Source organism: Dendrobium catenatum, unplaced genomic scaffold (genome assembly GCF_001605985.2).
Source record: "Dendrobium catenatum unplaced genomic scaffold, ASM160598v2 fragScaff_scaffold_842, whole genome shotgun sequence".
NCBI classification, from domain to species: Eukaryota; Viridiplantae; Streptophyta; class Magnoliopsida; order Asparagales; family Orchidaceae; genus Dendrobium; species Dendrobium catenatum.
The window spans coordinates 104198-119579 of NW_021319304.1; the positions used below are offsets into that span (position 1 = coordinate 104198).

The 15382-nt window shown below is 34.3% G+C and overlaps 1 protein-coding gene across 7 annotated transcripts; it reads right to left on the minus strand.

Annotated features, from left to right (window-relative positions):
• Positions 1–4686: 4686 nt before the first annotated feature.
• Positions 4687–15201, minus strand: LOC110098144. Of its 7 annotated transcripts, XM_028696763.1 has the most exons (5): positions 14913–15201; positions 14626–14660; positions 6646–6746; positions 6355–6477; positions 4687–5932 (listed from the first exon to the last, which is right to left on the minus strand). In XM_028696763.1, exon 5 carries the CDS (start codon positions 5851–5853, stop codon positions 5068–5070), a length of 786 nt encoding a protein of 261 aa, XP_028552596.1. In that variant the 5' UTR covers positions 5854–5932; positions 6355–6477; positions 6646–6746; positions 14626–14660; positions 14913–15201; the 3' UTR covers positions 4687–5067. The 7 variants fall into 7 exon arrangements, with proteins under 7 accessions (XP_028552596.1, XP_028552597.1, XP_028552599.1 ...); XM_028696764.1 differs by lacking the exon at positions 14626–14660; XM_028696766.1 differs by lacking the exon at positions 6355–6477.
• Positions 15202–15382: the final 181 nt, after the last annotated feature.

Here is a 15382-nt window from a genome sequence, read left to right on the forward strand (position 1 = left end):
TCTTGGTTTGCTTCGCCCAAGGGTACCTTATTGACATGGATGAATATTTGTTTAAGGGGACAAATTTGAATCCACCTAAGCTGACAAGAGGGCTTTGTGCTCTATTGAACATATCCTATTGATTCATTACTCAAGAATTTAATGCTATTGGGGAACATACGGGATCTGACCATGATCATAATTTAATAATGTCATTTGGTGGCAAAACCACCCGGTCAGAGGGTCCCGGACATAATCGTTTACCTATGGTTCCCTTTGGCAACGAAACTACTGGTGAGATGACACATGACACATTCCTACTTGCAAGAGACGGATTAAGAATGAATCCTAATGATATTCTAAACCAAATATTTGCTCTTTGTGAGCTGAAATAATTTTCTAATTTGTCCACCACAACAAACTATTGCGGAGGGTGGATTGGTATTTTGCTTTAAGTATTTTGGTGTTTTGTTTTAATTTTAAATATCTTAAATTTTGGTTACTTTTGAATTTGAATTTTCATAAGAATTTTGGAGGCATTTTCAATATTTTTGGTCCCCTTCAGTTGAGATTTTCTATCAACACAGTCGTCAACAGGATTTTATGGGCAATTTTACTTTATTGGTCGAACATTGTCGACTTTGTCTACTTGTTGACAGAGGATCATGTTTATCACCAGCTTTATGCATTTATTGATGAATTTTCTTTGTTATAGACCTCGAAGGTCTAATATGAACGTATGAAATAAATATTTCGGTCGATGACATGACTGTAAATTTGTTTGACTGTTTGAGCCATGTTGACTCCTATATATTCATATAAAAGGATCAAGCTTGAACTTAAGTCTATTTTTTAACTCGCGCCGTGCCCTCAGACGTCATGTGTGTATCTACAACATGCTCACTGGGGCATATGCAGGTATATGCTTTTGAATACATTTTGCATAATATATTTGAATAATGGTTATATGTATGCAGTATAGTGGGTGCGCATGACATATCTGCATGTATGCATGTATGATATATTTTATATTTGTGCATTGTTTAGTTGCAGCATGTGACATTTTGCACATTGCGTGGTGGCTTAATAAATTAGTCTATGATATGTATGTATAATATGTCCATACATTGTCTTCTTCCTTACACAATGCATTAGCATGATAATTTAGTGTTTGCATATAGTGTCTGATGTTTTTGCATGTTAAAATAGCGTTTTTACTGTGCAACATATTTTACATGTTGATAGTATGCTTGCATAATGCATTTTCTATGTTGCAACATGTATATGAACGATGCATTTTACATGTTAATGCAATGTGTCACCAAAGCATGGCGTTGCATATTGAATGATGTGCTTGCATAGAGTACAATGTGTATTGCAATGTGTATATTTTACATGTCTTTCAGAGCTCTGGAAAATGCATATACATGTTCTGAATGTGTCAATGTGCACTTCAATGCATGAGGGGGTATTTTTTACTATATTTGAATATAACGAGTTATATAGGTGGTGATTATTTGGAAATGCATAATTTTTATATATAAGCTTGTAAACGCCTTCTGTCTGTTTACACGAATGTTGTGGATTCGATGGCATGGTTACTGGTGCATTAGACTTGATTTATCGAAAACCGGCAATGCAATTTATCACTTTTCATCTTCTGCATGTTGTCATCTTCCTCAATGTGCAACCCGTGAGAATGTATACTTCTATCGGCAAATACATTGTGTGACGCATTAGGGGGCCTTTTTATTCAAACTGTCACTATTAGAATATCTAAAATTGTTAATTGGAGGACTTAGTTGTACATGATCAACAAAACTTTCAGCTCCAATAAAATGAGTGTGTCTCCTCAACGTGGTTGTTGCATGAGATGGCAGTAGTACATCCACGTCAGAAATGTCAAATGAGGAACTTTGCTGCAAAGATGACATATCTCGACTCATAGTTTTATAAATAGTAAAGAACTTTTCATTATGGGTGGTAGGTCTCAAATTTTTGCATTCATAAGGTAGTCTGCGATCAAGAAAGCTATATTTGTCATCTGTTGATATACTATTACAAGAATTTCACAAAATATGATCACAAGACGGTAGTATTGGCTGGTTCAAAATATTAAGCAAGTCGGGCAATTGAGCTCCAACTCTATCTTCCTTAGTTGGGTTTAGCAGCTGACTTGTCGAGGATTGATGCATTTCCTTGACAACGCGTCATTGTTGATTATGTGAATGTCCTGACATTTATTGCGCGCTGAATACATATGTCTACAAGGAGTATTATCATTTGCAAGAAAATTTTATATGTTCATTTGCATGTTAATGTGGACTACCAATTAAGCTGCACTCATTATTGATTTCTTTATGCACGTTAGCTGGCAGGTCACTACATTTGTTGTTGCTGCTCATGAACAAGTTAATGCACTTGTTCGTCAGGTAACTGCTATTGACTGCAAGCAGGTTGTGTATTCATCTGCATGTTACTTTAACTACCAAACGACATTAGATTCAGTACAGACCTTCACTATAAACATTATTTGGTGAGTTGTTACATCCACTGTCGTCACTCATAAGTAGATTAGTGTACTTATTTGTAAGCTAACTGTTGTTGGTTGTAAGAGCGGGTTATCTTCACTATAACCTTCCCTTCTTCATTTCTAGTCGTGCTGCATCCTTCATATGTGATTATGGATGAATCATTGTGTTGTAATCTTTTGCAAATTGCCTGCAAGGCGGCTACCATGCTTTTCAGCAATTGGGCAACACTAATTGCATATAAGCTGCATATACTTTGAACTCCTAGAACCCATCTTGGTTATCAAGTCATTATAGTCATCACCTATCAATCTCTTTTACTTGCATAAATTTGATGTGTTTGCTCGGAGTCTTTTTCATCACAAGTCCCCTACTTATTCATTCATGTTTGTTTAAATGACTTGAACTGTTACTTAACATTTATATTTTCAATTTGATTATGTATTTTAGAATTTAGGGTCCAGTTCCCTATTGTTTATTTTGCAAGTTATGTTTCATGTCCTTCTATTGTAATCAAGTCCCTTGTAGTGTTGTTCAGGTTCAAGTCATATATTTACTAGAAATTTCGACAGCCTCATAATGTCTCCCCTATTTAGGAAAAAAATTGTTGAGTTGGGCCTTCTCACTATGCTACAATAGCGTGTATGATAAGTGTCAGGCGACAACGTGGCCGTGGTTCTTTAATCCCACTAGGCAACAAGAGCGTGTATGAGTCTTCGAGGCACATGCTAAAAATGTGCAGTTTTTTTTCCCGCAGGCACTAAGGCACGTACACGGGTTCTTAATGTTGTCCCCACCACATTACGAGAGCGTGTACAAATCATACCCACTTCACTACAAGCACTGCACCGAGCTCTCTCCCACCATGCTACGAAAGCATATATAGGTGGTCCCTCGGGACCTGCGAGTGCCAAAAATAAGATTTGAGGGCTTTCAAGTTTTAGGGACATTTGTACCTAAGTGACGAGGAGATGATGACGATGGTGTCAAGAGATAAAATCGCACAAAATACCCCTTCTTTCTTCTCTTTTTTTTTTAATTTTTAATTTTTTAATAATAACAATAATTATTATTATTATTGATAATAATTATAATGATAAATAACTAATAATATTAACCAAGGCTTTGAAAACCGGACCGGACAACGAACCGGAACAAGAAGAGGTTCACGGTTCGACCGGTTCAACCGGTCTAACCGGGGTCGCTTAGAAACACTTTCTTGCTATTGTTTATATAGCATATTTAGATTCCTTGCACCAAGGGAGCACATGGGGAGGTCATGTGAAGATGTGTCATGATGCTTTGAGTACAAAAAATTGCTTATTATATGAAGTATATTTAACTTTAATTAAATATTTTTAATATATATTAATTAATTTATTTAAAAAAAATAATTAAAATTTATGAGATTTGAACCGGCCGGTTCAAAAATAACCGGACCGGTTCGCGGTTGAACCGGCCAGTTCTTTGCAGAAGCGATTTTAGGGCTGAACCGGACCGGCCTAGTGACCGGTTCACGGTTGAACCGGCCGGTCCGGTCCGGTTTATAAAGCACTGATATTAACAGACATAAGGAATTACGAAAAGTTTATAGGAAAACTTTTTTTTCCCATTAATGGGCTGCTTTGGAGCGATATAGTTATAGGAAATAGAGTTGATGGCTACTTGCTGTTGGGTGTGGTCGGTTAAGTGTGAGGTGGAGGTGGGGGTGGTCTAACAGTAGAGATCGAGTGGCATTGCTTTAACATCAGAGGTTGGGCATTGTGGTCTGTTCATTTTGTTCTAGCAATGGCAAAGAACTATTGATGTCGACCGGTGGTTGGCTACAGGTGGTGGCAGCGACAGTGACGGCAGGCGGTGGAGATGACGGCCGTCATGGGTGGTCATGGAAACACTAAAGAGCGGTATAAAGAGTTCCCGGTCAAATTGGGTAAGAACGTTTTACTTCAAAAATAAACTAAAATGATTTCTTTCTTTTTTACAATAACTTTCTAATATAAAAATTTCTTAAAAACAGTGATAAAATTTTTTTCCAAACAAAACCTTAAACAGTTGTTTCATTAAGTTTACATATGTAGCTAGCAGTTTTGGAAAACTGAACCAGCCTCTGCATCATAAATTCAAGCAACTTGCACATAGCTTTCCAGCAAGATTAATCCCATTCACCAAAGTATACAAATACCAGATTCCAATGAAGCAAACTGGGTACCAACACAGAAATCCATTGATAATAAATTGTTTTGCAAGTGTCAAAACACAAAACCCAAACACCTTAGATTTGAATTCTAGAAGATTGCAACAAGCTATAATATTTGTTGCTGCTAAAATTGCATTACTCAAATACCTGACATTTGAACTCTGAATGATTGGTGCCATAAAGCCCTGACTTAACTTTCATTTGGGACAGCTTTTTTGTTGCTTTCTAAAACAATTTTCTAGTACAAAATTTTCTTGGATTAAAAAACTTTATATTAAAAAGCCGTTTTAAGAAGCAGTACGAAAGCTGACCCAAACGAAGCCTTAGATGCAAGAAAGCTGGAACTTATACTTCTGGAGCTCAATTGATGATTTCCCTGATCAGCCAATCTAAGCTTGGGTATGCAAAATACAATATCAGGAAGGAAGGTAAGGCAAACAAGATCGTAATGAGAATATACAGAACCAGAATTGCAGCACTGGCAGGTATGGCATAGAGCACGATAAGGAGAAAGACGATGACCAGAGGAAACTTGGCAGTCAGTTGAACAAAGAAAACCAGAGATTTCCTCAATGAAGCATTGATCCTCTCTGCATTAAGGTACTGAGCTAATGAGCCAGCTTGATCAGGACTAGTTGCTTGTGATTGTTGCAGGGAGCTTCTAACATTGTGGTTGCCATATCCATTGGTTCGAAGAAAGAGCCCACCATTAGAATGCGAAACTGGTTGATGACTCCCACAGAGAGAAGAATGAGACTTAAGCCTGTCACCGTTCAAGCTCTCAACCATCCACAGAAGGAAGAAGTTCTTGCGAGGAAATTTAAGATTTCCCTTGTAAACCAGACGAAAGGACAACAAGTTGCACCACGGACAGGAAATGAAGAGGGGAAGCTGGATTGGAGCGCTCGGAAATTTCACAACAGCGCACTGAAGTCCTAGAACACAGTTTTTGCAGAGGGTGTGACCACACCATAAAACATATGGCACATTCTCCACAATGTTGAAGGATTCCAAACATATTGGGCATTCCAAGCCTTCTTCTCTACTTGTGCAAGAAGAAACCTCATCATCAGAGCAGTCTACATTTGATGCACTAGGTTTTGCTTGAATACTCTTTGACCCTAGACCACCAGAGAATCTCCACATTGCAACAAAAAAAGGTGTTTATCCTATGGAAAGAGCATCGTTGTCCAGTTGCCGGGCATATTCAACTTGGGAAGCATATCTAAATGACAAACACAAAAAGCCTAATCAAACACGAGAACATGAATTGACAGCAAGTTCAAAGAAAAAAAAAATCTCATTAAAAAGAATTAAATTTCTAGAATATCAGAGCGTTGACAATGATAAATAATACAGACGGATTTTCAGTACATGAGATATAAATTAACCTTGTATTTGAATGATATCTTCATATCCATTAATTCTATTTCATGAATGATGAATGAAGCCTATTGAGAGATTTGTAGTCCATGCAAAACACCAGTAACATTTGAACATCAAATGCAAACCAAATAAACAGAGCGCCAAGGTACAATTTATTTTTAAATAGCATATATATATATATAAAGCTGAGGGTGTAAGTGTGCCCACATTTGGCAAGAGCAGATAGCCGCATATTTAATATTACATTACATACTAACGGACCTGAATAAGATAAAACTGCTATGTTTCCAGAGTAGAAGCAGCATTGGGGAGATTCTTGGTTGTAGTTGTACGCAACAATCCTTTCGCTATAGATTATAAGCTAAACGCATGAAGAAACATTACCTTTATACAAGAAAAAACCAATAGCACTGATTTAAAATGAAAAGAATAAAAACTGGCAACAAAAAGGTAATAGGCTTCATCATCCAAATGTTTGGTTCATGTAGTCTGAATCATAGTGAGTGCCAAAGCAGCCCAAAATTGTAAAAAAAAAAGGCAACAACAACAAACCAGGAAGGTGAAAATAAGACATCAATTTCTTTTCGCCACCTTTTATTACCCCATACCATTGCACTCCTCTATATTCACTTTTTTTTATTCTAACTGCTGGCCTATAATAGAGCAATTCAAAGTGAGAAAGGCATGGATGATTCTAAAAAAAAAAAAAAAAGGTAATGTAAGAACAACAGAAAAATAATAAAAGAAGAAGAAAAGTAGAAGTCAAACAATAATTACATTAGAAAATAGAATGAGATAAAGAAAAAGAGAACCAAAAAATAAGAAAATGGATGTAAAAGCTATAATTACTTCCATTAAATAATAAATAATTATTTTAGGGAGAAAAAAACTATAATTACTTCCATTAATTTCCAAACAAACATACCGGAGCACTAGCCCAACGGAAAATTGTGAAAAAAATTTCTATAACTGTGGAACTTCGGCATCAGAAATGATGATGATGCCATTGTTGGAAGGTGAGGGCAAAGCTTCATGAGCTACTGCTCAATATCACATTTTATTTATTTATTTATATATTTCCTCATAAGTCATAAGTTCCATTGTTTCCTTAGATGCATAGCATGTGTCAGAGGCTAAGTATGGGTATCATGAATCATGAAAAAGCTTTAGGCATAAAAAGTCATAGTGATGTCTAATCTAAATCCCCAAATGCATCTTCATAACTTCCTTGGCTTAGAAGTTAGGTTTTATCCTAGTCATATGAAATAAATCCTGAGTCAAGCGACCTCAACCTTTTTATACTTTCAAAAGACATGAAAACTGAAAAACGACCAAGCTGCAGAGAAAGCCGGGTAGATATAATTAATATTGCAAGAACAAGTCAAGCCAAAAAATACGATTAAGCATTATGATTCGTCAACAAATAATGGTCTACACAATTATATGATACCTGACTGATTTTATATCAAAAGCTGCATGCAGTACCTAATATTGTACACACATATACCAAACACAGAATAATTCAACTTAATTACTAAAGCAAATATTAATAAAGCAACAGGAAAATGTTTCTGTACATAATTTTGAAAGGATTTATTTTTTCAATGCATGGCAAGCTCATTTAACAATGCTCAACTGAGGTTAAAATCTCTATTCACTTTTCTTAAGATATAAACAAAACAACAAGCCTTTTAATCCCACTACGTGGGATCAGCTACATTAATTCTTCTCTATTGTACCCTATTAAGAGTCAAATTACACTCACAAATGCACAAATACGAATGAGAATTCTAAAGTATAGAAGTAAAAAAATATCATTGCAGATTTATCCTTCCAAGATAATAAAATAATTTCAGGTATCCTAGATTACTTGTGTACTTATTCCAACAAGCTAACTGCTAAATATCTTTTCGTGCAGATTAACAGCAACAATGAGTGGTATATTAGAATAGAATAGTGATAGTAGATAATTAAGATGAAGCATAATACATCAGAATCAAAATTGCCAAATGGAACAACACCTGCACACAATTAGAACTGATTAGTGTGAAAATTATTTGAGCAAATTAATAATTCACAATGGGAAAGTCATCGTAGTGTCAACCAAAAATTAATTCAGGACATTCACTCAACTCAAATTCAAATGTCTTACACTATTTATTATTCTTCTGAACAACAATCGCTGTGAAAGAGAACTTCAAATACAAAATTGGAACAACAATCGTTGTGAAAGCTAACCCCAACTCGACTTGTTAGTTCTCAAGTCGTTTCACTTAAAAATATCAATATAAAATATACTCAAAATGTATTAATATTGAGAAACTTAAGTACAAAGTTGTTTAAAGTATTTAATAATTATAACACACTTCCTTATATCAATTGATTCTTCATAATATATCCTTTGATTCCCCATTTTTTAAAAAATTTTACTATAACAATTATTTATATCATAATCATTTTCTCTCTTTAAGAATAAATGAGCAGACTTGTGAGCCAAATTGAACTTGTAGAAATGTGCTCAAGCTCAAGCTTGAACTTGATTAAATAATAAAGTTTAAGCTCAAATTAAGGGTGACTCAAGCTCAGCTAGACTTATTTACACCTTCAAACTATTAGAACTCTAATTTCAACAAGCTTTTAGTCAAATTGACCAACAAGATGAACCCAACAATACTAAAAGTGATCTGATCAGAGTCCGACTGAAATAAGAACAAGCTCTTAAAGCATAGTTTAAATTTTTGAGATACTAATTAAATAAACAAATGATTATTAAATTTTACATACTTATAGTCAAAACGAGCATCTCGATGAGATGAATTTAATAAGCTCAATATTGCTTAGTTTTGATATCATTAACACACTAAAATAATAAAAAATCATCAAGGAAATTAATGGATGTTTTCACTAGACATTTGCAAGAGGTTGTACCTGATGTATGCTTTTTGTTGATGATATTCTTCTTGTTGATAAGACTAGAGAGGGAGTTGAAGGTAAACTTAAATTATGGAGGTCAACCTTGTATTCTAAAGGCTTTCATTTGAATAGATCTAAAACTGAATATATGGAGTGTAACTTTAGTAATAATAGTTCTTGTGGGGGGATTGTGACTTTGGGTAATGAAGTCATTAATAAGAGTACACGATTTAGATATCTTAGGTTTATTGTTCAGAGTGATGGTGAAATAGATGAAGATATTATTAGTAGAATTCAAGTTGGATGGTTAAAGTGGAGGAATGCATCAGGCTTGTTGTGTGATAGAAAATTCCCCCTCAAACTTAAGAGAAATTTCTATAAGATGGTAGTTAGACTTGCATTACTTTATGGTGCAGAATGTTGGTCATTAAAAGAGAAGCATAATATTAATTTAAGTGTTACAAAGATAAGGATGCTCAGGTGGATGAGTGGCTTTACTCTTAGAGACATGATACAAAATGAGCATACACATGAAAAGGTTGGAGTAGCTCCAGTGGAAGATAAGATTAGAGAGAGTCGCCTTAGATGGTTTGGTCACATAAACGGCGGCCTACTGATGACCCGGTTAGGAAAGTAGATGTATTAGATTTTACTTATGTTAAGAAAGGTAGATGTAGACCTAAAAATACTTGGTTAGAAAATACTAGAAATGACATTTCTTCATTACATTTAAATGAGAATTTAACTTTTAACAGGGCACAATGGAGAAAAATGATTCATGTAGCCAACCTCACATACTCGGATAAAGGCTTAATGTTATTGTTGTTGTTGCTCAATGAAGTGTTATAAATTTTGATTACATTTATGAAACAAGCTACTCTCAAAATTTATAAATGATCCCCCTTCTCCACATAAAGGGGAACCTTGTCTTAATATTTAAGAGAGCTCATAGGTTTGGAAAATTGTAGAACTCCACCCAAGCGTCGTTGTTGTACCGCTGCCCAACCATCATCCTAAGACCACCACCCAACCATTGCCTTCAGACCACCCATTAGACCACGATTGTTAGATTGCAACCATAGGACCAACGCCTAATTGTCATTGTCAGACCATCACCCTGTTGTTACTGTCAAATTGACACACGACCACCATCATTGGATCACCACTATTAGACCACCGCCTAATCACAAACATTGAATCACATGCAACAACCCTTTCTATAATACTAAGTTCACCGTAATAATTTGAATAATATTTGGAAAGATTTATAGGTTATTACATACTTATTAAATCCCTATGAATCACCTTAAGTTATTTATTGTTAAAACTTAGTCATAAAAAGTTGTACATTGGCTTTAAAAGTTTAAGAACTAAGTTTGGAAAAAATTGCTCTAGAGCGCTAGGCATTTGAGAAGATGGCATTGTGGTGTTAATCTCTGTCTTTAATATAAAAAAACTATGCTTAAAAGCATTGCAGCGCTATGGGATCAATATTGTGGTGTTAAGCTCTCTATTTACTAGAATCAAGTTAGAATCAACCTGGAGCACTGCGGATCTATAGTGCGTTGTGGTGCTGAAGGAAAATTCTACAACATTAAAGCTTATGTTCATTAGAAACCACTAGAATCAAATCTTCCTTTTGGAGCACTACGACAACATAAATTGTAGTATTGCGGCACTAGGTCTACTTCAGAGTTTTTATATAAATATCTCATAGCATTAAATAAAGATCATTGTTATTCCTAAGTCAAGAGAGTATCAAGAGAAGGGAGGAGAGAAGAGAAAGATCATAGAGAAAGAGAAAAAACATGGGTTTGAGGGCCACAACATTGGATTCATTCATCTAGCTAATTGAGAAAACTGTTTATCTCGAGGTAGATTACAGATGCCCTACTTTAAATTTCAATTTGCCTGAGTATGTGAGTACATTTTTGGGTTATTTGATTAGGGTCAATATAAGCTAGGTTTAACAAAAACATATGGAAGGTTTACAAGAATAAACTTAGAATCATCCTGGAGCACTGTGGCTTTGTAAAGTGCAATGTTTCGGTGCTAAAGGGAAATATACAACATTAAGGCTTATGTTCATTAGAAACTACTAAAATCAAATCTTCCTTTTGGAGCACTACGACAATGTAAATTGGAGCATTGTTGCGCTAGGTCTATTTCAAAGTTTTTATATAAATATCTTCTAGCATTAAATAAAAATCATTGTTATTCCTAAGTCAAGTGAGTATCAAGAGAAGGGAGAAGAGAAGAGAAATAACATAGAGAAAGAGAAAAAACATGGATTTGGGGGAGACATCATTAGGTTCGTTAATCGAGCTAATTAAGAAAAGTGCTTATCTCGAGGTAGATTACATATGCCCAGCTTTAAATTTCAATTTGGCTGAGTATGTGAGTAAATGTTTTGGTTATATTTGATTAGGGTCAATATAAAAAGTGTTTAACAAAAAGATATAGAAAGGTTTCACTGTGTAACTTTTGTTATATTGTAGAATAGAATATTTTAGTCTTATTGATAAGAAAAAGTAATTTTTTACCAGGTGGTTGGTTTGAACACTTTCTCAAGTAAATTTTCAATAATGCTAACATTTCTAGTAATTACTACAATTCAATATATGCTGCAAAATGATGATGTCAATGTCCCTAATGAATGATTTTCTAATTTATCACTGTTGAGCTATGTGTACAAGTTTTACTTATGGGTACTATTGAAATAGTCCTATATGTGTTACTTTTATGTATTCATGTATGAATATTAAATGTGGCTCATAGGTGTTAAAAAAGTTGATATTGCCATGTCCCATTGACGAACTCACATATTCGATTATCATCTGAAAGGGGGCTTGTATAAGTTGAAAATTTTAAAGTTATCAAATTCATGTAATCATGTATCATATCAAATATAATTTCTACAATAGAAAATTGTGAAAGTTGTTATGTTCATGTGTTGCCATTTACATGTCATATTCATGCGCTAGCAGATATGTATGGAGAAAGGAATGTATTAAAAGGGATGCCTATGTTATGTTATGTGTAGGCGTGTACACCTATGTATATGTATATGTTCATGTATTTATTCATCTATTATGAATAGATGCGAGAGGGTCAAGTAGAGATATAAATGGAAGTGGATACATGAGAAGGCTCCGAGACATCTGCATGTACATTGTGCATTGCATTCAGCACTATGTCTGTGTGTGTGTTGAGCTGTTTGTTCTTAGATTTTGCTTAAGTTTTTTAGAGTAGCACTTTTCATATATGTAGCTAAAGTTTAAAACACATCATCAGATTACCCACATTAATACTCTTAATCATGAAGTTTTTTTTGAATGTTTGAGTGTCTTGAGGATGCCAGAACTAAGCTTAGATGTGTTGGATTCTTTTCGTTGATACCCTCAATTTAATTATAAGTACACTAGCTTTCTTACTCCTTAGTACTCACCCATCTTAGCCGCCAGCTTCCTCGCTTTGAGCTCTAATCAAACAAACACAAATTAAAATTTTCAAATAAGGAGGATAAGAAGGCACAAAAAGATTTAAAGATTGCTTTTTCTTTTCCTCACCTCTATAGGTGAGGTCTCGACGACAACAGCCTGAGCAAATAGCTATACATAAAGTCGAACAACAACGAAGACATGGAAAAGAGGAAAAACAAACATGTTTAACTTCGCAACAAGCAAAGCAGGCAAAGCCGAACAATAAACAAAACATGGAGAATTAATTTAACACTATAAAAAATTATCAATGTCAAATAAAATATTCTAGTTTGATAGAATGTAACATTATAATGTTACATTCTGTTAATTAATTACCAAAATGGAACATAATTTGACGGCAGGATTTACGAGATTTGCAATATACAATATTATGATTAAATAACTTACCTACAAATATAATTGGTGTCACTAATGCAAACTTCTGATTCACAAACAACTAAGAGAAAGGAATAACAATCTGAAATCTTCATTCAATGGTCCTATTACAAAACCTTTAGGTTTCAATTAGTGGGAAAGGTTTCTAGGGTAAGTAATAATTATGATAAAGTCTTAAAGAAACTATTAAATGACACACAAGTCTTAATAAAAGAATATTAACCTTCCTTTAACAGTCAACATAAAGACAAATAAGAGGATAACACAATCATTACAATTAACATAAATAAATTACATAGACTGCGATAAAACAATTATGACCATCATGAACACTTGTTTATTTTCATGTTACCCCCTCTATTCCATTCCCATATTATTAACACTAAAACAACCATTGAGCCAACACCCTTCTAATGTAGAACCATACCTATAATAAAATTTTTTACTAGGAACCATATCAAAATGGTTTGAATCAAGCTTGAGCAGAACAAAAAATGGCTAAAAATTTAATTCAAGACATAAAGTACATGTTTGCCTCAGTTATGAATTGATTCATTATTTTGTGATTTTCTTATTTCAGCTGTTATTAGCAACTTTTGTCACCTTTAGATGCTAGTTTTACTTTTTGTTTTTCAGTTTTTTTGGACGTCTTGAAGCTCATAGTCCTTTACTCTTCCACCCTATCAGTCTAATGTTTTAAGTAATCAATAACAGTCTTATAATTAGTTGTGATATTTACTAAGGATTAGGTTCCTGCAATGTAGTTCATAAATTAAGACCTGAATTATAAAGAATACAATAATAACTATATATTTTGATGTTACTAACCAAGAATAATTTTTTTTTCAATATGTGCAGTATGGTGTGATTTTCTATGTGTCAATCATCAGCATTTGAATTCCTTTGTTAAGAGAACATAGATAAAACTCATAGTGAAGGTAGGATTTCTCAGCATTGTTTTTACATTGCATTGATCTTTGGTTAGATGATACTATAATTTCTGCCTTTTTTGGATTGTGTTAGAGCCCTAGATCTTAGTTCAGTTGGAGAAAGAGAAGTGCCAAAAATGTTGGTAAGAGGATTTGATAGTGTTGTAAGGACAATCCAGGCTCTTTCCTAGGTGCTTAGACAAGTGAGATTATCAACATTCCCTAAAAATTGAATATTAGGTGAATGCCTTATATATGATCGAAGATGCAGGTTCCAATAATTCAAATATGAATGTCAAGTTAGTTTTCATGATGATGGTTTGATATGCAATGATTAGGGATGTAAGAAAACCGAGCATTTGACAAGCTACTCGTGATTCGGCTCGATTAAGGCTCATTCATAATCGTCTGATTAAGTAATCAAACAAGCTTGGATTTTTTTAAATACTAGATAAATAAATGAACCACCATGTGTTTCACTTGTTTATGTTCATGAACAGCATCATGTAAAGCTTGTGAACATACTCTATAGGAATCTCGAGAAGAAAACCTACAATCTTAAACTATCCATCTTTAAAATTAGTACATGGACAAGCGGATTAACACATGTAAGCATAATAATATCTTCCTAGTTGTACAGTTAACTGTCGCATAGTAAAGGTAATATCAAAGCCCGCTATATAAGAGGCGTCAACTGCGTCTGTAACATTTTATGACAATTGTAGAGGATCCATAAACTACATTCTCAAAAAAATCATTGAAATGAAAACAAATAAATTAAAACCACAGAACAAACCTAAATTAGAACATACCTTAATTAAATCTACAGAAAAGTCCTAAATTAAATCTACAGAAACAAGTTGAAACAAGAAATATTTAGCCGTCCATACTTAAGACACATCAGGCAGTAAAACATTTAGCATCCGAAAAATAGGAAAACCTGTAGAACTCAAAAGTAACATCAAGCAGTAAAACAAAATTATGAGTTCCACGATTAAGCATATCACTTAGTTCATTCTAATAAGTTCCGATCCTATCATTCCACTTCAAAAGATCGAGAATAAGGAAGAGAAAATCCCTTCCAATCCAACGTGCTCACCTATTTGCTCAAAACAGTTGAGGCTCTCGCTGAATCTAAGGGTGTTGTACTGTATTTGATAAGTTTCGTTTGCAGCCGTAATCTTCCAGGAGCAGGCGTTCCGGCACGAGTTGCTTAGGGAAGAAAGAGGAGGAATTCAGGCACGAGCGGCGTCGGAAAGAAGTCGGGCTCGAACGGCGTAGGGAAGGAGGAGTGTTTCGAGCACCGGTTGAGCGAGCGGCGTAAGGGCAGAAGAGGATTAGGGCAATCCGAGATTTTGTGTGGGCGCGCGTAACATGGCGTAAACGGCTGTTGTCCGTCCGATTTGCAAGCTTAAGTTGTGGCTCAAATAAAAATAGTATAAAAAAATGAGAATGCTATGTTAATTAGTGATTAAATTATATGTTAGAATATAAAATCAATTCATAGATCATAATAATTTATTTAATAATATATATTATAATATTTGATTAATTTTTATAATTTATTAA